The 24,168-nt window shown below is 28.9% G+C and overlaps 1 protein-coding gene across 1 annotated transcript in view; it reads right to left on the bottom strand.

Moving 5' to 3' along the window:
- Nucleotides 1–24,168, bottom strand: part of LOC108565126 (lachesin-like) — a 68,236-nt gene that overhangs the window by 24,862 nt on the left and 19,206 nt on the right. Inside the window, exon 2 of the mRNA XM_017924415.1 lies at nt 9,006–9,103. Coding sequence (XP_017779904.1) covers nt 9,006–9,103 — 98 coding nt within the window. The remainder of the gene's footprint in view (nt 1–9,005; nt 9,104–24,168) is intronic.

Here is a 24,168-nt window from a genome sequence, read left to right on the forward strand (position 1 = left end):
AATACTGATCATCCGTAAATAAAATGGTACATGGGTTTGAAGCAATGAGGACAAGGCCTTTCCACCATATCCGATAATTCAGAAATAGACATATCCATTCCAGATGTCTCTTCCTATGCGACCAATAATACCAATTACACTCATTAATAGCAAAATAAACTCAAAAAGACTCCTGGATATGATATAATCAGAGAAAATAAAAAAAAATGACCAATGGAAAGGATATTTTGTCTAACACTTACCTTCAATGCAATTCTAAGAAGTGAACACTTTTCCTCTCAATCGAAATTAGCACAAATTATTTTAATACCCAATCCAGAAAAGACACTCGAAGACATAAAATCTTATAGACTTATATTATTAATGAATAGGTTTAAAATTGTTATTAATCATCGAATAAGTTAATTTGACGTATTCTTAGATGTTTTGCAGACGTTCGACAAAATGGGACTTCACTATAAATTAAAGACGTTTCTACTTTTATTAAATAATAAATTCATATTCAACAAGAATATAATGCAACCTTTACCGACGACACTGCACTAATGCAGACTGAACTGGTGCATCAAATAATCTGCAAGTAAACCTGCACTTAATACAGGAATGGCTACAAAAATGGAAAATGAAGGTCAAATAATCTAAATCAGTGCATGTCACCTTCACTATAAGAAAGGACTCCTGCACACCAGTGGAAAAATTATACCGGCGTTTAATAAAGTTAATTATCTGGATATGCATCTAAATAAAATATTGACCTGGAATGATCACATCCAAGCAAAAAAAAACTCCAAATTAAGTTCAGGAAACTCTGCTGGCTATTATTGGAAGACTCACCAATTTTGAAAGAAAACAAGCTGCTGATTTATAAAGTAATTTTAAAACATGTCTGGACCTACGGAATACAGTTGTGGGGAGTCAGCAGCAAGTTTAATATTGCTACCATACAAAGATCCATTCAAAGAGCTTTAGAAAGGTTATTTGTACTCCATGGTATATTACGGATAGGAGAATTAATGAGGACCTTCAAATGGAAACAGTGGATGAATCAAATATGAAAAATCTTCTTAAGAATAGCCTAAGAACCCAGCTACTGAAGCGATATAGTCCATTAGATCCATAATTGAGATTCAATAAATAATTAATAAGTATAGGATAATCACCAACAAGTGATGTCCTGTTAAATTCTAGATAGTTTAATGGAAGAACGGACGTAAAAAAAGAGAGGTTACTTAAATTATTCATTTACTTAATTTAAGTAAATTTCTATAGGATTGCAACGGATTATATTAATTTAGTTTAAATTATTATTAGTATACTAATGTGGTATAAATGAAACAATAAAATTTGTTATTAATTGCATTGAGTGTACTTTATAAATATATAATGGAACTATAAAGAAATTTATCTTATTTCGAAAATAACATTACTGTTGTATTCTATATAATATCAAATAATCTCTATTTACGTGCACTATAAATAAATATAGGTTATTTATATTTTTCTTTCTTTCTTCTTCTTAGCATAAATTGTTTCATTTGCATGCGGGCTGCGCTTCGTCTGTTTCTCCCTCAACCCCACTGAAGTTCTCCCGCTAAATCTTATACAGGTTCAGTATAGAAGCATAAATTGGTAAGCATGGCAAACATTTAACTTGCAAGCGCTCCGAATTAACATTAATTAAAATGGTTTTATGCATGTTGCATGCAAACGGTATGTATGTGTATAAATTATTCTATTTGCAGGAGAAAATACGTTAAAATCCCCATGTAATTTCAACCCCTTCCCAACCAGCTCGAGCCCAATTCCATTCCTAACCGAAGGCCATATCGCTGTCTGTAATCACTTACCGAACGCAAATCGCTCCACAAGCATTATCATTACGTAATTATAATCTATAGGGGGCGAAAAAATAGACGAAATCTCCTTAACGATGTAATTTGGATAATTGTGCAGAATTTCTAATATCTTTATACAAATTGTTATTACGTAATAATCTGGTTTACCTAGAAGAGCAAAATAATTTAATTGTCATAGAATAAATTAGTTCAAAGCTTTACTTTGTAATATTACAGATATAAATAATTTAATGATGATAAGATTTGTTTATAAAAATAATTTTAATTTTAATGTATTGATGATAAAATTGAATATAAACAAATCAGATATTTTTAAGGTAATTCGAATTAGATTATGTAAATGATGACATAAACTATGTATAAAACATATTTCTGCCAAGATCTTGAATGTATATAAATCACGGATATAGTTTATACTTTATACATTTTCAATATTGTGAGTGGAAACCTTCAAACTACTCGTCATCATATCTTGACTTATTTTTAGCTAACCTAATAGAATTTAACCTAAATTAAAAAACTAGACTTAAAATAAACGGGACAAAGTTGAAACGTACTATATCCTAACTTAACAAAATCTAAGAAAACTTGCTCTCTAGCTATCTTAATTTAATCTAAATTAAGAAACCTATTCTAACTTAAATTTATCTCATCTTAGCTAAGACAGACTAAAAGTTAAAATCGTAACCAAATTTGACTAACCCTAAGCTAACGTAACAGATTAGGATTAAGACCCAAACTAAATTGAGAAACCTAATCTAACTTAAATTAAACGCACCTTGGCACCTAACCTAAATTAGAAAGCCAACTTAAATTAAATTTCATTTATCTTAAGGTAACCTAACAAATCCTATTCTAACCCTACTAAATTAAAAAAGCTAACCTAACATAAATTAAACGCATCTTAATTAACTTAACATATCATAAGCAAACTAGTGATATCATAACATAACTTAACTAATATTAATCTAGCCTTACATAAATTGAGCAAGCTAGCCTAACTTAAATTAAACGCATCTTGGCTAATACAGACCATACCCTAACTTAAACATCTTAACAAAACTGGACTTATACTAAGGTAACCTAACAAATCATAATTCAATCTTACTTAAATGGAGAAACCTAACCTCAAACTATTTAATATTCTCTAATGTTAACTAACTAAACTTAATTTAAAGATTTTGATTTATTTTTGATTGCATAGACATATTTTTAATTCAAATATATTAAACAAATAAAGCAATATCTCGAATAGTGCTCGAATAGTCCATCAGTCCGCATTCACTATTATATACATATTATTGGTTTCAATTTTTGTAAAGTTTATGTTTATGCGGTTTAAAAGTCCTCGATTAGTCCGGAATATTACTTTAATCGATAATCAGAAAAAAAAATCAAATAAAATATTGTTTCCATCTTGCAATAAATATTATACGTTTCTGAAATAAGTGAGCTCGAATTCAGTGTATTTGATTTCTGATTGGAAATTCCAATTGCTTGAAAAACTTCTTTGATTGTTTCATATTTCTTCAGCTCATTCCGTTTCTTTCAATTCAATTCTTTACGGAAAAATCAGAATCGAACTTTCTCTCATTTCAATAGGTTTTCCCTCCCCGGGCCGCCGGATTTCCCGTTTCCTCTTTTTTATGATTATTATTATCACTATTATTTCTATTCGGGCGAGTTTCATTAGTGGTATGCAAAAAAAGGAGGCTACGCTCATTCTCAAGATGAAAAGTTTCCATAGAGCGGGTCATAAATTTCCGCTGAATTTTCATTAGCAAATATAAAAAAAAACAGACACACACACACTAACTGCAAAGGGCGAAAAAGTTTTTTTACGCGTTGCGAGCGCATTTTTAATTTTCCCCAGTTGATATATGTTCACGTGATTTTTAATTCCCTCCCTTCATATATAAACGAATGTGCGGAGAAACAGAAACAGGAACGAAAGTAATTTAGTTAATGTCTATTGATAAAACAAAACGGCATTGTTTAGCTTTGATAGTTCACTCTGTTTCCGTATTTTTTCTCTTTTAGATGATGAATTTAATGTAATTTATTTTATAAACGATACGTTTTTATAGACTTTTATGATCATGAATGCTTTGGCAAGTCCCTGCACTTCATCTCGAAGAAAGAGGATGAAAGGTACTGTGAGGAGGACGACATCCCGGAGCACACGTTTTTTAGATGTTTTAGGTGGGTCAGGATGAAACAGTCTTGCTACAATTCAAATACGTGAGTAAAAATTACTAAATATTCAAATGAAATAGATTAGTTAAAAAAGTAAAATATTTGTAATTTTGCTCATCAAGTGAGCGTATTTTTTTTTGTAACAATTATAATAATAGTAATGAAATCATTATTTTTTTTATAATTTTAAAATTGTACTTAATTAATTATGAAATTATTTTTATGATCAATAAATAAGTTAAATTTCAGGTAAGATAAATTTCTTTAATTTTATCGTTTGTTTTATTGCCACCCTAAAAAATAATCTTTCAATCAAATTGTATGTGGTATAAAAATGTTCCATAAAATCATCTATGCATCAATTCAAATCAACAAGAGCTTTGATGAAGTTACCAGATTTAGCATCAACAGTTGCCATCTAAAATAGAGATGGCAACAATTAAAAATAACGCTTTTATGACTTTCAAAAATCGATAGCAATAAACAAAGATTATTACAAAAATAATAATATCGAATCTACAATCAGTAAAATCGATAATTTGCATAACAGATTTAATACGATTATTAGGCAGAGATATCTTTGGCAGGATTGGAAAATGGTTGAAAGATGCAACACGTTTACAAGAAGGCGCGAGTCCTTGCGAGAAAATCTGACGATACACATGGATACATTTGAAACTACACGAATGAAACTCGAAGGTGTATTAAATGAAGATGACATCAAAGCAATTAACAAATTTTATCAAATGGTGTTTGGAGGAAAGAAGTTTGATCATGTACAAGAAGAACACCATTCTGAAAATCAATGAGGCTTATAATTTTATAGATTTTTTTCGAAATAATTAAAACTTCTATTATATAAATATAACATTTTGTAAACAATATTTAATAATTGTTAGTGCAAAAATATTAAAATTATGAAAAAAAAATGGAATTTATGATAATCATTAATGTAACCATGATTTTTTTAGAATTCACCCCCATCGCATATAAAGAAAATAAACAAGGGGAGACGTAACATAAAGTTTGGAAATCACTGGTCTAGGAAGTCTGCAGAAACTATTAAGCATAGTGTATAGCATATGTCAAAGAAGCGGGATAAATTACCACAAATGGGATAAATTACATTATTGAGGGGTTCACCAATTAAAATATTATACATTTTTGGTTTTGAAAAGTTGCACAAACTTCTAAAATTGCACATGAGGTGGCAGTCAAAAAGTTGGTGCATTTTGCAAGAACCTACCTTTTTCTCCCTTTCATATCTAAGGGGCAATAAAAAGATATATTTTGAGATTTTAGCTACTTTTTGTATAGTGTAACTATTTCATATGCTGAAGGCTCTTTCGGTAATATGATTTGAATTGAACTACTGCTAAATGGTGAATGAAATGAAATAAAATAAGCATAAATGTATAATAAAAAAATAATCTACATCAAATTGAATAAACTGAATAAATGGAAAAAAATAGTCATGATCCTAACTGTCCTATAACGGGATACTGTTATTATAATAACGCGGTCATTATAAATATTCTAATAACGTACATAATACAACTTAATTAGCTTAAGAAATATTTTAGGAAAATACTTTAGAATCTAAACATGAAGAGGAATTTATATCATTAATTTATACAGCTACCTACAATGCATTAGTAGATTGAAATATGGACAAAGAACAGATAGATAATGATGTGAAAGGAAAGTTGATTTGGCTAAGGAATTACTATTAAGTTTCCATAGAAAGCGATAGGAGTTAATCTGATTTTCTAAATCTGAGTTTCCTATAACGCGATTTCCTTATTACGGTATGTAATTAATATTCAATAGAATTGTAAGAGTTGACTATATATAAGATTCTCAATTTTATAAACTTATCAAAATCTTACGCAACATTGTTCAAAATGACAAAACATTTTTTACACTGGTATTATTATAGCTAAGAAAAGTGAAAATTTATTTATACAAAACTAATTAATTAACATTTAAATAAAATTAGAGTTTATATAGTATAATTTCACAAATGAATAATAAACAATTAAAAATAAAACTTCTCGTTTTCATTGCGACTCGCGATATTAATGGACTTCGCTTGAAACCTAATTTGGGGTTTAAGATAAATGAAATGTTTATTTCCATTTAATCCGAGGAAGTCGGAAGCGAGCGGAAAATAAAATGGGAGGACAGCGGAAAGAAAGAGAAAAAAATAGGGAAGAGTGGAGAATATAATTCAGTCCTCCTCGTGGCCATTAAAAAATTAGAATAATCTTTGCCGATTCGAAGTAATGAAATTACATAACGCGGGAGGACCGAAAAGAAAATTTATGCCCCTTACTTTAAAGCCGCTTATATAAATTGCAGCGCTCCCTGCGATGGGCTTATGAATGAATGAAAATTTAATTTCGCTATTATTACTAGTGTGTGCATGCATATACGGATATAAATGTTTGTGTCTGTGTGTATTCGAGCGGTGTTGATTATTCGGTAAGATTGCCAGCCAGAGGGTAGGTAATTTCGGTGGGGAAGGGTGGAGAGAAAAAATTATATAAATAATCGGCAGTTGAAATGCGAGTATGGCATGCAGCACGGTGGCGAAGTCGGCAATTCGAAAGGGGGTCGTTAAAACTTTCGATGCATGTCAATAATGGCAGATTCGTTCCATTGTTGCGATGGAACATGTGATTATGTACCCTGAAGGTGTGTTTAGTGTGCCGAAGTTTGCATACCGCTCGTAGGCCAAGTATGTTGTAACCAGAAGTGGAAAGCGTCTAAATTTACTTCATTATTGCATTTTTTTACCACTTTTTTTTTTATTAGCACATCAAAATTTATTTATATTCTATTACGTTAATTATATCAATTAATATATTAATACCTTGTATATAGAAGATTTGAAAGTAGCATTCTTAATCACAATTAAACTACAGTCACACAGATTAATACAATTCCAGATTATTGCCCTATGTTGCAATCAAATTGTTGATGTCTGTTAAGCTTATAAACTGTTTTGAGTATATTAAATAGAGTTACAATAAAATCCTGCAAACCATATGATTAATTGATAAGAAATAATACTATTCCTTTATTTATCTTTATATAAAAATTGGACTGGACATTAGATTTGTTTAAATTAAGTTACAGTATATATCATTATATCCTTGTATATTATACTCACAAAACTACAATTTAATACAATAGCTTTTATATTGCTCAAAAGTAAAGACAATAGGAATATTTTTTGTTGACTAATTTGATTTTCTCAAATACAATTAGCTTATGTAAATCTTCATACTGGCAAATCATTATGCAAAAGTAGAGAAACTCAAATCATCAAATAATGAAGAAACTAAGGATGAATACATAATGTTGGATCCACGTAGTGTCCCAAAAGTGCGCAGTAAAACAACCGACTGCTTACTAAAAATATGCTCATTGGAGAAAAATACTATTAACAGAATATCAAGATTTGTACTAGTTGCTACATTTATTTAATGAAGAAATAGGTATTCTCCGTTATTTTGTACAGCTCCTTTTAGTTTAGTTTGATATATATGTAGCAATTATATTAGAAGGTTATATTTAAAAATAATTATTATATAGTAAGTATTCCCAATAATTTGTAGTGTGACGTAAATGTTGAAAGTGATTGTAAACACATTAAGTAATGACGAAGGTAGTTCAATAAAGGCAATATTTAATTTCTTTAACAAAATAACATAAACGGAAATAATATAAATATAGACACTTGAACTCGCTTAACGAGCGACGATTCGCAAAACGTGTGACGATGAGAAGAGAAGTCCCGGATTGTGCGTCTGTTACATCATTTTTAAAACTTGTGTACACATATTATGTATATTTTTTAATATGTTTCACTATACAAGTATTTCACTATACGAGTAAAAATCCGGAAATTTTAGAACCCATTAAGCGAGATTCTCCTATTCAATTATATGGCTATACTGTTCGTATAAGCAATACAAACAATAAAAAAATTTGCCATAAAATATATCATTTATTGTTATATTTCTATATTATTCCAGTTAAATAACGAATATTAGAAAAAAAACAGATATGGCCTAAATACGATGTGATGAATCTGACCACATTGTACGTTCGTATGAATATTTGTACGTTAGTTAGATTATTAATATATAGTAATTTTATTAATATTTCCTAAAAAAATAGAAAAAACTGATAGCGGCCGAGTGATATCACTGACTACAAATGCTTGTACTTTAGTTGTAAATAAGCAAGTTAGTATTTGATTTCAATTTAATTTCAGTTAAATCGTAATATAATTTATCGTTTCCTAAATCGAGTTTAAAAAAAAGACATCGCCTGAATCTGGCATAAGCATAAGTGAAATATATAATATGAATTTACAGTTTGCGAGAAATTTAACTGACTACATTGTACGTTAATACGAATATTTTTAGGATAATTAGGATGGAAATAATCTTCTTCGTATTAGATCGTAATATAGTTTATCCTTTCCTAAAACGAGTTAAAAAAAAGAAAACGCCTGAATCTGATATGAACAAAAGTGAAATTCAAAATATAAATGTACAATCTCCAATTGACTATAATGTAATTTCATACAAATATTTGTACCTTAGTAAGATTGTAAATAATATAATTTGCATATAAGTCGAATATTTTTGTCAATAATTCATCTATCCCTCGCTTTACATGGTACTTTCTTTACATGTTTCGCTCTTACATGGTTAAAAAAGAATAATTAAAAATAAAATGTTGAAAATAACTTATTCATGCATTTTTTGGATACTTTTCGATTTATACTGTTTTACATTCAAAAAGTTGCAATTCATATTTACACATATTTCTCAGAAACCTAATTGTTATCAACCGTGTAAATCGGGGAATAGGTGTAATGTAACGTGTATTTAATTCAGCGCCGACTGTATATGTTGTAATACTTAGCTAACTAACCTTATATACTCCAAGATTTTGAACGACGCACTCTAAGATGGCCTCCCTTCCGACCGCCGCCGTAACATTGGCTATTGGCTGCGAGAAGTTCGGATTGTCTGAAAGATTAAAATTTAAATTATTATTATGATTATTTCCAGACCCGCTGAAAGTGCATTTTCCCAGGCGCGCGTTTATTAGCGAGGGCGGGCGAATAAATTTCATAACTAAATTAACTTTGAATATAAATATGAAGGAGGAAGGGAATTGGGGAAGAGTGTCGCCACCCCCCATCGGTGCTATCTCTTTTTAGAAGGACTACTGCCTATTATTTAGAGCAGTATCTCTGCTTGAGCAGTTCGCGGGATTAGCACTCGATTGCGCGAATGGCAAACTGAATCCAGCTACCTCAAACCACCCCCCATTCCAATTCTCCTTCTTCGGCGACGGTGGCGGAACGCACCCTTCCCATCCAAAACCCTAATCAGCTTATCCAAATTCATTGTTTCCCACGCTTCAGTTTTATATACCTCCACACACACGCACGCAACCCGAGAAATTAATTAACATGTCAAAAACCGATCAGAAATTAATAACGAGCAGAACACGAGCAACAATAAAAAAGACTTTAATCCCAATTTCCATCCCTTTCGAGAACGCATCAACGAAAAAATGAAAACAATAATCCCTCATGGACCCATTTTTTTTCCATTAGGTCGATCTACATTTTGTTTTTCATCTTGTTGTTCGGTTTCCTTTGTTCAATTTACACCAGAGTGTGTGAGTTTTCTGGTCTACATATTTAAGAGGAAATGACACTAAAATGACTTGATAGGAAGCCCTATGTGTAAGCTGCACTTGTTTTATGGTTTATGAACACACTAAACCGTATATTTTATGAATGTCGTGCAAAGCGCAGCCACCCCCCGCGTTTTATGCTCAACGTATAAAATCCGAAAAGAGAAAGCGACTCACACACATACACACACACAAAAAGGAAGCAAGCAAAAAAAAAGAATGTCGGAAAAACCGGAAAACAAAATAAATATTTAATGTTCGCTGAAAAAATATACGGAGCCTACTTACACAGCCTCGAAATTCATGCCAATAATAAACGCTATTTGCATGCGTAATTGGAAGAAAATGTCACACGATGTGTATCGTTTTACATGAAAAAACAATAAACTTGAAGAAAAATTTGCATCAATTCCATTATTCAATCTTTCCGTTGAACCGAGAACATAAATGTTCGGAATTACAGATATTTATTTATTACATAATGGTAATTTGGTATAATAAACTGCTTAAAACCCCTTTTTATTTCGAAATAATCATGAAACATATAGGTTCTTATAATGATGTGTTTAATATGTGATATATTTCCTGCTTCGAGAATTGAAGAAAATCTTCGTATAATACAGTTATCCGATAATAAACTTCTTCAACCCTTTTTTATTTTGAAATAATCATGAAACATGAAAATTCTTAGAGTGACTCATTTAAAAAAATTATATGCTTACACTAGAAATTATTACATAAGACGACATTCCTAGAATAAGGTCTTGCTTTAATACACTTCGAGAATTAGAGAAAATCTTATAACACGGTAAGCGAAAAGCAGGATAGTCAAATGACACGGTTCAAGAATCCTTAAAGTTTTGAGGATACGAATGTTGAATATATTCAAGTAATATATTCGGTTAACGGATTATGTTTGTTAACCGATCACCTAATGTAATGATTATTTATATTATACGATTATTTTTGCTTATTATATAATAACATGACAAAACTATATTATAAAAATAGCAAATATAAGAACTTTCGTTAAACTTGTAGTAGTTGCAAATTTGCAACGATTCCATTATTTAATCTTTCGAATGAGCCGTTTGTCATAAAATGGACGAGTACTTTAGTATCCGGGATTCGAGACTATGCTTTAATATTGCTGATATCGATCTTGCAAATTGAATGAACGCTTGATGCACAGATGCAATTTCGGCCCCACGTTGGTCGCCAAAACTGAGTTTCCTGCTATACACAAAGAAGCTATGCGATGCTTGTCGTCCAATTAATATCGCGGTTTTGGCATCGTTCCCCCGTTCGTCGATTTATTTGCGATATAATTATTGTCCAGGAAAATTACAGCGTTAATTATTTCCAGGCGATCCCAATTTAGTATTAAATTAATTAGCAGTCATCCATGTGGGACGGTTGTTCAACGGTTCCGCATTTAACAGGAAGCGTATCCAGGGCATCGCGTTATACACTCCAAATAACATGTTATTATCTGCGATTATTTTACATTCTGTGAACAAACAAACATTAAATATCGATGTATTTGATATTCAGGGCAGGGGTTTTCCAATAACTATATATATTCAATATAATTACATTGACAATATTTTTTGGGACAAATAAAAGAAATTGGAGTAAAAACAACATAATTACCCATTTCTAATTATTTGTGTAAAAATGTTGTAAATAATGTTATTTTTTATTAAGAGAAATTGTTTAATAATAACAAAAATACTGTTTCACTAAAATTAAAAAATACTTTCTAATATTTTTACATATGAAAAAATACTTAAGAAACTTAAGATTTATTTTCATTACCTCTGTTAACTTTACCTCAGATAACAAAGCTTCAATATAACGAAGTCAGAAATTTGCAGCCAATAAATCCAATAAATTAGAAATTATGTTATCCCGATTTTTTAGGATTTAGGAAGAATTTTTATTGTTAAGCGAAGTGCAATCATTCTTTATGGACAATTATTAATCAAACTTTTGTTTGAAAAATAATCAATAATATTTTTACTTCTTAAAACGAAGTTTCACTTAAAGAATTAATAGCGTGGATCGCATACAATTCGATAATATAGTTATGAAGGTATTTTTAATAACAGATTTTTATTTTATTAAGCATAAAATTTAATATTGAATTATTGTATAACAAGCACAAATTAAATTTTATTTAAGTCAATTAAATGTTTACAGTTCATTAACTTCGATCCATGTATTAAAATAAGTATTGCTATAATGATTGATAAAACAAGCATTAATATTTAAATAAATCGATCAAAATAAAATCATATTCATATATACTTACAATAATATATAATTAAAGAAAGTAAATTATTGTTTTTATTGCAATTAAATTAATTAAAAGTAAATAATTAAATTTTCATTTTATACTAGTTTATACTATTTTCATTTAATAGAGACAGTAAATTCATATTTTATTAGCACATTTTTTATACATATTTCAATGAAAAACATATTTCTTTTCATAATTATTGAACTTAATTTCAGAAAATGTAATTAGACAAATGTTTATTTGAAGCAATTACTCTATCATTTTATATTTCGTATCTTTGGTAAAATTTAAGTGAAAGCTTCTAACAGCAAAATAATTATATGAACAATTCGGTTCTCGAACAAATAAATAGATTTTACCATTTCCATTTCATAATTTACTACACAATATATAACAAATATTTATAAATTGCGAAAATACGCGCATTGTTTCCATTATGTCTTTATATAACTAATTATATTTGTTGTCTAAAGTCAATAGAACACACTTTTTGATTTATATCAATCGCTGTATTTTTCTTGATTTACTTATTTATTTTAAATACAAAATTCTATTTATTTGAATATTTTTGCATACGATTTTTGCAATCTTATAGAAGATATTAAATATTTGAATAAAATTAATGTTGAAGTTGCGTTTGATGACATTAATATGGGTTTAGTAATGTATGAATAAAGCATTGCTTCTAATGATTTACCAAAAGATTCTATATAATGGTATAATAATAAAGAAATAATACGCTGTCACCTGAGTTGATTGATGATGCCGCTTCATAATATAAGACTTAGAATGAAAGTGTGCCTCTTAAACATGCTATCGGTTATTAAGGAAGCACAGAAAATAAATATGAAAACACATCAAATTATTCCAAAAGCTTGTATTTGTTTGTTTACAAAATAATAAAAGAGAAGCAAACATATTTTTATTATTTGGTATATAATTTGAGTTTCATTATCTTTTTAATAATAACTGTAATTTGTAGTATAAAACATTTATTAAATTGTGCATTAACCACAGTCTTCTTAAGTAAATATTTTAATTAAACAATATAAAATATTTCTTGTGTCCGAAATATTGAATTTGCAACTAATTTCCCGCGGTCATTAAATGTTTATGCCAAGTTCGAAAATGGAAATGTTTACCTCAAATACGCACATCGCTCTGTTCGTAAAAAAAGTGACATTGCGCGTGAAAATAGATCTTCATAAAACGATGTTGTGCGTATGGTGGGACTGGGAGGAAATTATCCATTACGAATTGCTTCTTATAAGTACATTACACGACAGATTGAAAAAGGAATTAAGAGAGTTACAAATTTTGTAAAACCGTTGTTGACCGATGAGAAGTTTACACGAAGTTCGACTTTAATGACTTCCATAAAATGTGATGAAAACGCCGTTAAAACATCGTATGATTTTTTTTTTTCAAAATAAAGTTTCAAATGTGTCAAACTGTATATGATTTATCTATGTTTCCTCTTTGAATTAACAAAAAATTGTTCAGTAATTCCTTGTTTTCTTGCTTCTTGCGAAATTTGGCAACTATTTTCAGAAGTATTATTATATAAGAAATTAAAAAATAAATAAATGATATGTGCAAATTGTATATAAAATATATTTAAACAAAATTAATAGTAAATAAATGAATTCTTATTTAAGAATAAAGTATTTATCATCAAGTTATGAATGATATAATTTTCTTTCATGCGAACATTTCGAAATCTAATTGATAAAAGGATCCCAAAGAGCAGTCAAATCAACGTCAAAACGACGCAAGATATATACGTTCCTTAACCAAACCTGAAATATCGAGAAATATTGGAGGGTCTGTGACTGATTTATCGACGATCCCCCATATTCGATAGCGTATAAAGAAAAGCTTTGCGACCGAATACGTTTTCATCGGCAAAAAACACCAAAGGCCATTTTCTCTCTTTATTATAACCGATATTTCTGGAAAACGGCGGACGCGAAAAAAAAAAAAGAAGAAAAGGAAAGCGGTGAGGGAGGGACGATGTATAAAGGACAACAAGATAGCAATATATAAATATGATGTGGGGGTGGTTGTGAGTCGTGTTTTCCATGGAAACGTGAAACTGCAATAATTTCATTTATTCGTACTAACTAATTCGTGTAATACAGCTGAAACAGTTTTGTGCTGAAAGCGGCTTTTGTTGCAGCCGAACGCCGCTGTGCAAATCAAAAAGGTCGACGTGGCAGCAGCCTCCACTTTGTTTTCGTAACAAGTTGAAGACTAATTCCAACCTCGTTAACTGTATGCAAATAATAACCTTACAATTTTATTAAAACTGATGTTGTATTATTATTTCTAGCCTTGTATAATATTTTATTTATGTACCTCAAATATACAATAATTAATTATGTATAATACAAAAATTCCTCGCATAGTGCGGATTAACTATAGCATTTCAAAATATCAAAACAATCTAAATTTTAAATGAGCAAAATTATGTTTTTATACAAAAATGTTCCTTTTTTTCCGTATTAAGCGATTTTATAGTCCTCGATTAGGCCGGGATATAGGTAAACCCGATAAATGACAATATTTGCAGTCTTTCCTCTCGGACTATAATATTTATATAGAATATTTTATAAAATTCTATAAAATTAATACTTTTTTAATTTATTTAGAATTATTATGCTTATTTAGTGATTTTGTTCTGTTCAGTAAATTATAATTGTTATTTGAAGCGTAAATTAATATTTTATTCATGTGATTGCACTAGTTTCCAAATAATATCTACCACAAATAAATATAAAACAAAATATATGCATATATAAAAAATCGTATACCGAAATGTACAATTTCTGCTCAAACTATAATATTATATACTTTTTTTTGTAGTATAATTTTTATATTAAAATATAGTAAAAAAAGATATATAAAGTCAGTTACACTAGTTTCCAAATAATATCTACCCAAATAAATAATAACCAATTTGTGTTGCATTTATGAAAGTATTTATACAAATAATATTAACTGTAGCTTTTCGTCCTAACTACAGTATAGTAGGTGCTGTTCCGAATATTTTAATCCAGGTAATCGGGATCAAAAGTTCCTAAAACTTCCCGGGAATTTTTATTAATATTTTTGATATATAAAAAAGTAGACATAGAGTTTATATGTGATACACAACTTATATATGATGAAATTTGATGAAATTTTTAAGTTCCAATCAATCCCCCAGGCCATAATTCGCACCAAACCGTGATCTGTCGAGGATGCATATGGAGTTCTTCAATCAGTTTTGGATTTTCGGATCCCCAAATTCGACAATTATAAGATGAAAGTCACTGTGAACTTGTTGCTTTTGCAAATTCGAAACCTTCTGCGAATACCTAACGGCTTGCTTGATCTTGTGGCTTTGACAGGCATTGACTGTGTCAACTGAAGAAATGCAAATCTTTCGTTAAAATTGATTGAAGAAAGCTTCTGGAAATGCCTAATTGTTGACTGCGACGACGATTTGACGTTGCAGGATTTTCATAAGACATTTACTAAAAATAGCCATTTAATTTGAACGAGCGTAGGAAGAAGGCCACTGCTTTTTTTGTTTACAACTGAACCGGTTTACTCAAATTTGTTGATTAAATTCACCACGCGTTTTAAGTGATTTTTTACAATTTCTACTCGTTGTTCAAACGTGTACTTAACATCAATGTTTACTAATGACAGCATAGAAAAATCTCTACACTGATTTTACCGCAAAAAAAATGGCGGCAAATTTAAAATGTCAGTTCTTTTGGGACAACCTTTATTTAAAATATGTTTAAAAATGAACACAGAAGATTAACATAATAATCAAATAGGCTTCTTCTTTTAAACCTCTACACCGAGCTGTGCTTTACACAATTTCTCAGAAAACACGGGCTAGAGCAAAAAATAAACGATTTTAATGAATTATTGCTTTTTCTAAAGAGAACTTTACATAAAATTAATTGGAAATAACATCAAAAAAATCAATCAATCAGTCTTTATCTAACTTGCTGTCTTTCACAAATTAAAGATTTAATATACAATTTTGTTAGTGTTATGAACTGAAAAATCCTAAAAAAAAATTGTATAACTGATATTATAGTATTATTTCAAGTGTAATTTAATATTTTATATATTTGATATTATCGAAATAATATCTACCTGTAATAAATACAATATTTCAATATATGTTTCAAGTTTCATTCGATATGAAAAAATATTGAAAATATATAAATTTACTGAAATCACATTTATTTATTATATATTTGTAACTTAATATAATATTACATTTTTCTTTAATCTGTGAGGATAATTCAATTGTACTTTACTGTTTTCAGATTAGCACATGCTAGGTGAAGCAATCAATAGAAAGAATTAACTAATTTGGAACTCAATTATGTTTTTTTAAGAAGTTATTATAATAAAAGACAATTAACATTTATTTATCTAGTGTAATCAAAATTAATTTAACACAATAGGTAATTGCAACATTTATAGAAATTTTAGCATTAACTTCAACCAGTAATAATAATAAAATTTTAAAATACCAAATCTTAGAAATATATATTTAAATCACGTAGAAAATAAAGTCAATTATGTAAAATATAATAAAAATAAAAGTTCAATTATGTAAAATATAATAAAAAAAGTATGTGTGATCATTGGAACATTTAACTAAATTTAAATACATTAGATAATGATCCATGTTAGGAAACGCACAAAAAGTCAACTAATTGCAAAACCAAGCTACAAAAAAGGTCTTCGACTGAATACTAATGCCGTGTAAACCCATTCTTAGACTGCTGCATATCTTTCCGCCCTTCTTCTCCTTTCTTTTCCGATATAAAATATGCAAATTGAATTGCTCTTCCCTCCTATTATCGTTTGTAAGCGAATCCCACATTGATCTTCAAGTAGCTGAAGCACAAAAAAAATATAATCAACCTCTAGATCTGTTTTTTTTCTTGCGTGCCTCCCTTGATTTTAATAGATAATCCATTTAAAAGAAGAAGAAAAAACAATTTCACGCTTCGAAATGAGTTTGTTTCGATTAATTTAATCAATCGATTTTATTTACTTTGTTTTTCTTTGCAAACAAAATGTTCCGTAGCTTGGGTATTTAGACAATATTAAACAGGACAAATTGAGAACTTCAAAACTGCATACAAATTGCACACAAAATACTGCAATCACTATTAAAAATAAATTTGTGTAATATTTTTTCAATATTTTTTTCAAATTATAAATATTAAACCTATACATATAGTTTACAAAGTTGGAATTACTCTTCAATTTGTTACGAATATGGAGGCTGTTGCCAAACTGGACTATGCAAGGTCCAACTATTTTGGTCCAATTTGATTTCAATATACATTCGTAAATAATTATTCATATTAATATATACTAATATTTATTATTATATTTATATATAAGAAATGATAATTTTTTTATTTGAAATATTTGTGGAAGTCAATTATTAAAAAATTAAAAAATATACATTGATGATCAATAATTTGCTAGTAATAATTAATAAATTATATCAAGTAATATTTAGTGATTAAGATAATATATAATTATAAATAGCAATACCTTGCATAGGCCGGCTTTGATCAGTCCGGATTCTCTATAGTCCGGTTTAAAACATTCAAAACTAACCAAATATCAATTGAACAAAATAAAAATAAATTCTCAAAATTAGAACATAAAATAAGTTTTATATACATAATTGATCGTTTTCTGTTTTAATACAAAATCTCATAAGCATAGTTTAATTTTTAATATAACTATTACAAATATTCACATTTAAATCTTCAACTACAGTCTGACGTTTTCCAATAGTCCATAATAAATATTTCTCTCTTTCATATCTGTAATAAATTAGACAATTAATTTCTTTAAATTATTGAATTTAACATTATTATTTCTTTTTAATATTTGTTAATATAATTTTGCTAAAAAAAATGTTCTTTCCTTATACTGTTGCTGTATTTTTTGTGATCGATATTAAACATAGCCGAAGCTACTAAATTTTTGATTATTAGATTCGCATTAAATATGTATGGGTTTTCTTTAATGTAATTGATTTTAATAAATAATCGAGTAATTTTGACTCACTTACAATGGCAGCCGAAAAGGAAAAGATAACAACAACAAACTATATGTTTTATATATGAATCAATTCAGACGATATAAATTTAATGAATGTTATCAAAAATTGCTGCAATAAATACAGTTTTTCCAAATCCAAAAAGAAAAACAACAACAATAAAAGAATACAACAAAAGCATCGGAATGAAATAATGATGATGAAATAAATTACTAAAAAAAATGTGAAATATTTAAGAGAATATATATTTGATGAATGCCATCAAAAATTAATTGCTGCAATATACACAACTTTTACTCAGCTTAACCAGACAAAGATTAACCGGACAAAGCAAGAAAAAACTCATCGGAATCAATACAGACGATATTAATTCTGAAAAATATATATGAAAGATTAAAGAGAATCTATATTTAATGAATGTCATCGAAAAGGCTGGGCAATTAATTGCTGTAATAAACGCGGATGAAGTATGAAAGAGAAACAATATCGGTTGGATAACGAGAAGTTAATTGTGTAACAAGAAAAACAGAGCCCAGTTTTCCAAATTGTCCGCTCCCGCCAGGACGACTGTATTTATAAAATCGCTGGAGACTTCCAATTTATATAGTTAATTACAAAATAATGGCGGCGGAGAATGTAATTTCGCGATAAAATATTTACTTGCAGCCAGGCGAAAAATCCTCGGGTCGTTTTCCCTCATATTTTCAAACCAAACACAACATTTTATTCTCTTTCTCCTCTGCCTCCTCCTCTTTAACCCCCCTGCATCAGACTATATCTGTAGGTTTATATATATTATATATACGTATACGTACTGCATATAAACGTAAGCCTAAGGCTTCCTTCCCGATACATACTGGTAATCAACTAGAAATATATGTGTGTGTCGACCCTATACAAAATAAATTTTAAAGAAAACTTTATATTGCAGGGATGAAATCGCGCATGCATGCTATACTTATATACTATATACATTCATATTATATACAAGTATATACACCCTTTCCAGGGAAACCGAAATTAAAATACAAATGAAAGTACAGCACATACAGATGTTTGCGAGAGCGGAGAACGTTCCGGCGCCCTTTTTCTGTTTCGAGCTTCACCTGGGCAAAAATATTGCTGCGAAATTGCAGACATCCAGGCAAGCAGACGCCCTCATCCCACCTCTTATTAGGTTGGGGGTAGGATGTTTTCTGTTTCATTTATTTATTAAATTTGCGATTTTTTTCTTCTTCCTTCTCATTCTCCTTGCATTCATTAAGAAAATTTAATCTAAGCCGCCCCTTCCAGACGTCGAGATTAATTAGTTAATTTGTTTATTCAATTACTTAATCATATCAATATATCTTGCTTGGAGCTGAAATGTAACGTCTTTTATGGGTGACCAACGTGGGGCCTTTTTAAAATTAGTAATATGATTTAATCAGTTATTTTTTTTGTAACATTGTTGTGAAAATCTATAATCAAATGAGTATGATTAGACACTGGTAACTACAAGTATAATCTTTTGAAAATAATCATAATGTTCATCATATCTGAGAAGAAAATATTGCTCGAGGATTTCCAAAATAAATTTTATTTTATTGTTTTCATAAGGTATTATTGTAGTTGTTCTTCAAAAAAATATTAAAAATTGTAATGAATGCGAATCAAGGTTATTGATTTATCATCTAAATTTAAATTACTTTCATAACCTATTGATTTCACTGTACAAAATAAACATAAAGTATTACTTTTTTTGAGTAATTTCTATAAAAACAAATATTATGAATCATATACAGTTGATACAAAGCACTCAAGCAAATTTATTGATGATGTAGCGGAAGTTTGCAATTAATGTTTTGAAGATAAGATTTTGTTTTCATATGTAATACATTTTTATTTACAAAATTAATGGAATTTCATTGAAATAAATGAGATCATAAAGTTGTTGCAAACAGATAGTCCTTTAATTATTATTATCAATAATAGAATTGAAATAATTAATTTGTTACATAATATAGTATGTTACAAAATGTTTTGTTTAGAGATTAATTAAATCGTGTAAATATATATATGGAGTATGTACAAAAATTTTAAAATATCTAAATTTAATCTTAAATACAATATTTTCTCGTTAATATATTTTGAAGTCAAATATTATATGCTGTATATATATACAAGAGGAAATAGTAATTAAATTTCTGAATTGACGTGAAGAAATCTCTTTCTTCTTCTTAGTTATATCAGAAATCCGCGTTTTATATCCCGGGATTATTAGAAACTGAATGGAATATTAATAACGACAATGCTAAAAATATACAGAAACTAATAAAACAGACGACCCAATTTTATAAATATGAACAGTTTTTTTAATCAACCATGTCCATAGCCTAGCAATTACTAGTAATTTAGTAAAATTCTTAAAGCTCTCTAGAGCAAATGTAAAACCCATGTAATTATATATAAACGGAGGCACACAGACTGAAACGTAAATACAAACGTTTGTCTGTAAAAATTTGTTTTATTTCTGAACTTTAGTCATATATTTTTTGTCTTAATCAATCAGTTCACATATTTATATCATTTTCCCAATTTTATTAACATTTAACATTGACATTAAATTTCCCAAGATATGACGAACTTTCAATACATATGAAGTACTACTTTGCACTCACGGTCAATCGATTTTTTTTATAATTTTACAACGATCCTATAATCCTGGCCTAGCTCCTCTCTAATCGACCAATTCGCTTAATAACATAGTCGTCGAAGAAATGTATATATAACAAACTATTTCACTAACAGCAACAATTATAACTAACATATATATTAAATATGAATTGATAATCTTTTAGTTCTTTGTGGAACCAGAAATTCTCAAATTTCTAGGCAAATGAATCAACATCTGATGGTATAGTCAAGATTCATCCTTTGACATACCAAGTAAAGTAAATGGTAATTTCTCTTTCCTCTACATTTTCTATAAAATTAAAATAATGCCCTATGTTCATGTTCAAAAGGTGGTACCACCGCCTCGCAAAGAGTTAAGTTGTACTACAATTTAGTAACCAACGTGGACAAATGTAAGAATCTCAATACAAACATTACATAATTCAAATATTAAAAAGCAAATTTGATATGGTAACTAAATTTGGTAACTGACGTTGTATTTTTTTTCTTTCTCCCTTTTGATACAAATACTTGAAGTAGTAGTTGTACTACAAGCAACTATGTGGAAAGGAATCCTGTAGTGATACAAATGGAAGGATAACAGAGGACGGCTCCATTAATAACAGCATCCAAAAGACAAAACACGTTCAATGGGCTTAACGATCCGCCCCCTCGCGCATCGAAAGCAAAACGGTTAACAAGTTATTCCGGGCATAATAAATTTGGTAATGCAATAAATTACGGTCGGGAGAATCTTAAAGTTAAGAATCGATTCCGCGCCGTTCGCGCGATGAGTCGGCACGGATGGGCCTTGTGGGGGTGGGCGAAAGGGTGCATGGAGGCGCAAAGGAGGTGCGGCACTCACCCCTCTTATCCCCTCAACCCCTGCTCCGAGTTATGGAGCTTTAATTAAAACGTCACACATCACAAAAGCCACAATTCGCGGGTCACAATCGCTGCCAACTCTGTATATAACATATAGCCAACCTGTCGACGATTAATACAGTATTAATTGCTGACGCCCCGTCAAACGCGCAATATACTTGACGGCTTTATTGCTTCGCATCCTGCAGCAAACGGAAAAACGTCACGGATACTCTTCTCACCATTTTCTATTACTTCTTATGTTCCATGGATGTATCCTACAATTAGCTTGCTTTTAACTTTACAATCATGAATGTCTGTAGACATTTCCAGATAAATAAAATAAATAGATAAAATACATACATTGGACAAGTTATAGTATACAGTATGTGTTCACGTAAAACACATCCGAACGTAGAATTATATCAAACGGACTAACTAGTTCTGTGTTCTGCACTATTCTAAGTATTGACATAGTTATATGTTACCATATAAATTATTTCACGGTTTGTCCAAAATACAATTGAAATATTTGTTACATGCAAAAAGTTCGTTAGTAGACATCAAAACACACCTAAATACTATAGCTAATTTGTCGATAAAATCTGTATATATATATCATCATAAAATCTCCATGTAAATAGCATTTATGTACGTTTGACTATTTTCAATGAGTAAGAGTTATAACATTAGAATTCTAAATTTTCTCAAATAGTTGTTTGAGTATAATTCTATATTTGTTAGCCAATCACAATCATAATAATATTTAGGCTCTTAGTATATTTTTAAATTGAGAAATTGCACATATTCCACATCTCAACACACATTATTATTAAAATGTCTTTTACAAATAAATGCCTGAATTATTTCTTTTCTCTAATTTTTTATAATAAAATTGTGTCAAAATTCATTTTTAATTAATAAGTTTTTTTTATTGAGAAAAACATGTATACACGAATACATTTACACAATTGGTTATTGAGTCCTTCCGGGAAATAATTATATCTATACATACATAATAGAAAATAATAATGAAAACACACATATTATTATGTATCTGATTGAACTACGTGATTGCTCTTTGGCTCTTAAGTTTGAAATTGCAAATTATCAGAAATTATATAAAAAATTGTACAGGCTCCATTTATTTATTTATTAACCCTAATTTCTATCAAAAGACTTTCGACAAAATAATACAATTTTAATTAATATTTTAATAAACAAATTACTCCCTGTGCTTCCTGTTATGTTTCTAATTATCAAAAGTAAAAAAATAACTAATAAAAAATAATATAAATTTAAAAATGTTCAAAACACTGAAGTGAAAAAAACAACTATAAATATAAATAAAAATATGCAAAGCAGTCTTATAAAAATTATAATGTTCTTATTTTTATATTTTACACCTAGCGCACAGTGGCAATATAGCTTACATTTATGATGAATGAATTCAACGAGCCGTAATGTAATTCATATGTCCAATTTCATGCCTTCATTCTGGATCAATGTAATGCTCATTATTTAGTTGATATTCCGGTATTGTTCCAGTTGATTCAAATATTTAACGTGAATGACCATTTCGACATAATTACATTTTCTAGCACAATTCAAAACGTCAACAAATTTTAATTATAAATAAAAAAAAAACGAAATCACATTAACTGAAATCAAAATTTATAATTGATTATTTTTTATTTCTCGAATATCAATAATAATTATAATTATCTCAATACTTTAATGTACACTATGCGTTTATTGATAAGTAATTGACCTTTCACAACTTGTACAAATCATATGTAACAATTTCATTTAAGCACAAATTATATTACATAGAATATTTATTAGAAGAATAATTTATTTACTATTAGTTTTTTAAAAATTGATAAAGTTTTGTTCATTATTATAATACGTTTTTTTATATATCATATTATTTGTTGCATAATAATTGCAAATAATTAAAATTAATTATTAATATTATTGTTACTGATGCATTTACAACAATATGCCATGCAATCTATATGTTAACTCATGTTACTTATTATGGGTTATTTTGTAAGTTCCTTTAAATATTTATTTTATAAAGCATTATTTGCTTTTATAAAGCATTTTTATAAAGCACATTTTGTATGAGTAATTATCATAAATTATATAAATAATAATTCGATATTTTCGATACCTAAAAAAACTCTAAATTTACCTATATGTTAAAATGAATTCGTTTAAATGTTATTTTGTTGTATAGAAATGCGTCTTTGTGTAAAAAGAGGTTAGTGTACAATAATAAACGATTTGGAATGATGTAGGAATTATCTTCAGATTTTTTTTCTCCAAATTCAATAATCTATCCACAAGGACAATACGTTGTAGTACTGGCATAGTTAGGGCAATTAAAGGATTGGTCCAGAAACCATCCTTCACTTCTTGCACTTTGCGCTTCTATCATCCATAAGTACACAACATGT

Source organism: Nicrophorus vespilloides, unplaced genomic scaffold (genome assembly GCF_001412225.1).
Source record: "Nicrophorus vespilloides isolate i.1.1-1 unplaced genomic scaffold, Nicve_v1.0, whole genome shotgun sequence".
Taxonomy (NCBI): Eukaryota; Metazoa; Arthropoda; class Insecta; order Coleoptera; family Silphidae; genus Nicrophorus; species Nicrophorus vespilloides.